Source organism: Cyprinodon variegatus, unplaced genomic scaffold, assembly GCF_000732505.1.
Source record: "Cyprinodon variegatus isolate N-32 unplaced genomic scaffold, C_variegatus-1.0 Scaffold203, whole genome shotgun sequence".
Classification (NCBI taxonomy): domain Eukaryota; kingdom Metazoa; phylum Chordata; class Actinopteri; order Cyprinodontiformes; family Cyprinodontidae; genus Cyprinodon; species Cyprinodon variegatus.
The window spans coordinates 115,482-120,279 of record NW_015150656.1 but is presented as its reverse complement, the minus strand read 5'-3'; the positions used below and the strand labels follow the sequence as shown (position 1 = coordinate 120,279).

General features: G+C 39.2%; 1 protein-coding gene across 1 annotated transcript in view; it reads left to right on the top strand.

Annotated features, from left to right (window-relative positions):
* Positions 1-4,798, top strand: part of pnpla7 (patatin like phospholipase domain containing 7) — a 53,759-nt gene that overhangs the window by 36,981 nt on the left and 11,980 nt on the right. The window contains exons 22-27 of the mRNA XM_015379923.1: positions 1,525-1,588; positions 1,736-1,904; positions 1,989-2,171; positions 2,257-2,375; positions 4,133-4,289; positions 4,405-4,521. Of these exons, the coding sequence (XP_015235409.1) occupies positions 1,525-1,588; positions 1,736-1,904; positions 1,989-2,171; positions 2,257-2,375; positions 4,133-4,289; positions 4,405-4,521 (809 nt within the window). The remainder of the gene's footprint in view (positions 1-1,524; positions 1,589-1,735; positions 1,905-1,988; positions 2,172-2,256; positions 2,376-4,132; positions 4,290-4,404; positions 4,522-4,798) is intronic.

Below are 4,798 nucleotides of genomic sequence, written 5' to 3'. Positions count from 1 at the left end.
TTAAAAAGTCTTAAAAAGTCTTGAATTGAACTTGCCTTACGCTGTAGGAACCCTGGATTAATATATGCGCTACTAATTAAACTTCACAATAACACTAAACACTATAGACTTAGACTTAAACAGATCACTGATACACAGTGGACTTTGATACCTTAAATGGTTTATTTAAATTCTTTTGTACATCACCGTGTTTTATGGATGGACCTGAAATAGTGCATCCTAAAGATAAAACCCCAGACCTTAGATGAGTGTAGTGATGTCTGCAATTCAATGCATTGACGAATGCTTTGATCTTTATATTTGAGAAACCAAACAACCTCTCCACAGACTCATGGCCCAACACAGATGGGCTACCTTTTCCGAACAGGACAACACCTTGCACCTTAAAGATAAGGGACACTCATTTGAGGATCAGAATGTTCACATTTTGGACCAAGAAGACAGGTGGTTTGAAAGGGGTGTGAAGGAAGCCATTTATGTTAAGAAAGAAAAAACAACCTTAAACAGAGGAGGTGGACTCAGGTTTGAGCTTTCAAAAACCTACAATGCAGCAATAGAGTTGATTCCTTCCCGCTATCATTTCAACCCCCAACCACCTTACAGGGAACAAAACATCCCGTCTGGGCAGCCAAGCAACAATTGCCCCTAACAACCCCCTTTCAGAGGCATAGCTCAGTATCGGGTATTCCATACTGGAAAAAAATCAAAATCTAGATAAGTCATTTTTTCTTAGAATAAGAAACCGATTGACGAGGTAAAAGAGACATTTTGCCAATGGAACAAGACAATTTACTCAATTACATTGTCTTGTTTCAAGTGCATATTATCTAAATATCTTATTTTAAAAGCAAAAATACTTATTCCATTGGCAAACTAACTCATTTTACCTACTCAAATTAAGGGTAAATACACTTAATTTGAGAAATTTTGATTTATTTCTAGATTGTTTTTCCACTGCAGGCTAACAAAGAACCCAAAATGACTCCCCGTTCCTAAGGGGTGGACCCATTCTTCTGGTTCAGTTTGCATGTTTTCTAAGCCAAAACAAGTTTTTGGGCTACTATATAAAGCTTTGAACTCTAATTCTGACATTTTGAATTGAAAAAGCTTCTTGGATGGGAAGCGAAACGTCTTCAAACATGAAAACAAAGTCCAGTGGATTGTTTTTTTTTTTACTTTTTTGGAATGACTATGACCTGGATGATTGAGAATCTTCACCAGCATTGAGCTGAAATATTACCTGGTGCCATGATAGGAAGAATAAACCTGATCTGGTGTTACCTAGACATGTTTGATCCTTGTGTGACATGACGTTAAATAGCTTTTATGAGGTGAAAAACAGCCGCCTGTCTCTTGTTACAGTGGTTCTCCTGATTCATAAGAAATCAACAGCAGCAAGACTGAACAGAAGATACAATCTGTCAGAAAGGGATTCAGTTCCGATTAAATTTGCTCCAAGATATTCTGTAAAGGTTGTTTCTACATAAAAAAACGTTTAGTTTCTTTTTTTGTTTTGTTTTTCAGGCCCTGCCTTACTGCTGACCAGTGACATCATCAAACAGAGACTGGGCTCTGCTGCCCTGGACAGGTGAGTCAGGGACTGGTGAAAGATTTAAAAACATGAAGTTGAAGCCACTGGTTGCTTCATAAGGGAGCAGGCCTTGTTCTCTTGCATTAGTTCACAGAAAATTTGTCAGAGAGCTTGCTTTCATCCATCTGTATCTACATGTTAAAGCGTCCATGAGTACCGTCTGTCCAGCTGGCTGGGCCAGCAGGAAGACATCCACCGGATCGTCCTCTACCAGTCCGACCCCAGCCTCACTCCCTGGACCCAGCGCTGCATCCGCCAGGCCGACTGCATCATCATTGTGGGACTGGGTGAACAGGAGCCCACTGTGGGGGAGGTCGGTGTGGATTCTCCCTCTTCGAGATTAATTGAGATCAATCATCTCTTTAATAATTAATAATAAGACTCTCCCCTCCTGCAGTTGGAGCGGATGCTGGAGAGCAGCTCGGTCCGAGCTCAGAAGCAGCTGGTGCTGCTGCACAGGGAGGACGGCCCGCCGCCCAGCGGCACCGCCGAGTGGCTCAACATGCGGAGCTGGATCTCCAGACACCATCACCTTTCCTGCCCCCGCAGAGTGTTCTCCAAAAGGAGTCTACCGAAGCTGGTGCCTACCACTCTCTGGGTTTGAGGCCGTGCCGACCCAGTTGGCCTGTTTTTCTACATTAAAGGATGTTTGTCGTGTTTTGCAGAGAGAGCTGTACCAGCGGGTCTTTGAAAAGCATCCAGATCGTCACTCTGACTTCTCTCGCCTGGCCAGGATCCTGACGGGAAACTCCATCGCCTTGGTTCTGGGTGGAGGCGGCGCCAGGTACGGATTGGTTAAACACGCTTTCCTCTCAGGAACCTTTGCACACCGCTCTGATTAACGCCTCGGGTTTTACCCTGAACCTCAGACAGAAGCTTTAATTTATCGAGAGACGTCTCATTCAAAATGAGACAAATTAATACTATTAATGACATATCAATAAATATTCACTCAAATAACTAATTGAATGCCCCTACAAAATAAGAGTAAATAAATTGTTAGAATACAAACTTTCAGCTAATTTAATCATTCATTTATCAACCTTAACATGTATAATATATGTAAATTAAGATTTATTAAACTTTTTTTTTTATGTTTCATTTCTTTATTTCATCATTTTTCAAATAAAAGTTGAAAGTCAATTCCCGAAAAATACTTAAAGTAGCTTTACCAAATAAAATTAACACACATTTTTATTTTGAAAAACATTGAAATGAATACATTTAATACATGAATAAATAATGAAATAAATGTATTTAATAAGTGAATAAATGCTAAGTAAATGAATAAAATTATATCTCTAAATATATACTTTTTAATGGGGACATTTATTTATTTGATGGAATATTTATTAACTACCTAATGATAAAAGTATTTATTTCATTTTGAATGAAAGAACTCTGGATTATAGAGGAAGTTTTTCCTATTTTACCACATCAGGGATTCTGTTGTTTGCTTGTGTTTGTATGGATCACATAATAATGTCTTTGTTTTGTGTTTAATCTGTTTTATTTTTCCCTCACTGCTCTGGCTTGTCCTGCAGCTCTGACAAGGTACGGTTTATATTCTATTTAGCGACAACCTGAGAAAGCAGCAGAGCTCTTGGTTTGTTAGTTGTAGGAAATAAATTGACACGTAGTTTGCTGGAGGTTGATGACCTTCATTGTTATGAAGACAAAACCACAAAAGGTTTCACACATGTGCACGCTAATTATAACGCTATTGAATATCTACAGTGCAATGAAAAGCATTTTCATATTCCTTAAATTTGAGATCATAAATCAACTTTCTATTTCAGGCAAAAACTGAGAAAAAGCAGATTTCATTAATTAAAGAGAAACAAATCTATCCAGACCTTCTACTTTTGCTGCAATTCTTTGAACTGTGCATTTTTGAACTAATGTTTATCAATCAAAGAAAAGATTCAAGGAGTTGGATTGAATGTTGCGCTAAAAGGCGACATCTGCTAAACAGAAATAGCCGCACTGCAGAAAAATAAAATCTAAAGAAGCCATTTTTTCTTAAAATAAATGCATTTTTTCTTGAATTGAGGAGATAAGTGGGACACTTTGCCAATGGAACTAAACTATTAGTATAAATTGCACAATTGTCTTATTTTAAACACATATTAACTAATTATCTTATTTCAATTGGCAAATCATCTTACTTGTGTACTCAAATTAAGTGTAAATAGTCAATAAGACATTTTTAACTTATTTCTAGATCAGTTTTGCAGTGCGATCATCATTTAGCTGAAGTGGAGCCTCGTCTTTCCCCCGTCTGCTCCTGCATTTAGGTCTGGTTTGATTTAGTGGAACCTGAGGCTGCATTTGGCTCATAGAGGAACTTATTTGCAGAAGTTTTTCTGATGCCCTGATGTGAGAAACTTTGCTGTAGCTTCCTATACGACGATAACCCTTTTATTGTTTGATCGGTCGTTTCTAGTTGCTGTACAGGAAGTGAGTTATTTATTCTGATGTGTTTTAGTGTTACTGATATGCCAGAGGATGCCTGGTTAAACCCTGTGCACCTGTTTTCAGAGGCTGCTCTCAGACCGGCATTTTGCGGGCGCTGAACGAAGCGGGGATCCCTGTGGACATGGTGGGCGGCACCTCTATCGGCTCTTTCATGGGAGCTCTGTATGCAGAGGAGAAGAGCAGCAGTCGGATGAGGGTCCGGGCTCGGGAGTGGGCTATGGTACGTTCACCTCATTACTGACGCCTTCTCATATTTTTTAAAACAAAGCGAGATTCTGATTGTTTTACAGAAGTTCTTGCTTCACTCTTCTCTTTCCTCCTCCGGCTTTGTTCAGGGTATGACGTCGTACTTTAAGAAGATCCTGGATCTGACCTACCCCGTTACCTCCATGTTTTCTGGGGCATCCTTTAACTACAGCATCAGCTCTGTTTTCAAAGACAAACAGATTGAGGTATGTTTCTTTACACCTTCCCCAGCACAGATGGAGACAGGAGTGTTAGGAAACCTCTAGAACATCAGTTCCCCAAAATCACTCAGGATCTTTCATATTTTGCCAGGTTTCCATCACGAACTGCTGTGTGATTTTTATTTTTTTCACGGATTTTATTGGACAAGCAATAGCTAGTGCATTATTTTTGTCAATAGAAATCTGAAAAGTGTGGTGTGTCTTTGTTTTCATCCAACCTGAATTATATCTACACTGCAAAAATGATCTCAAAATGAGTAAA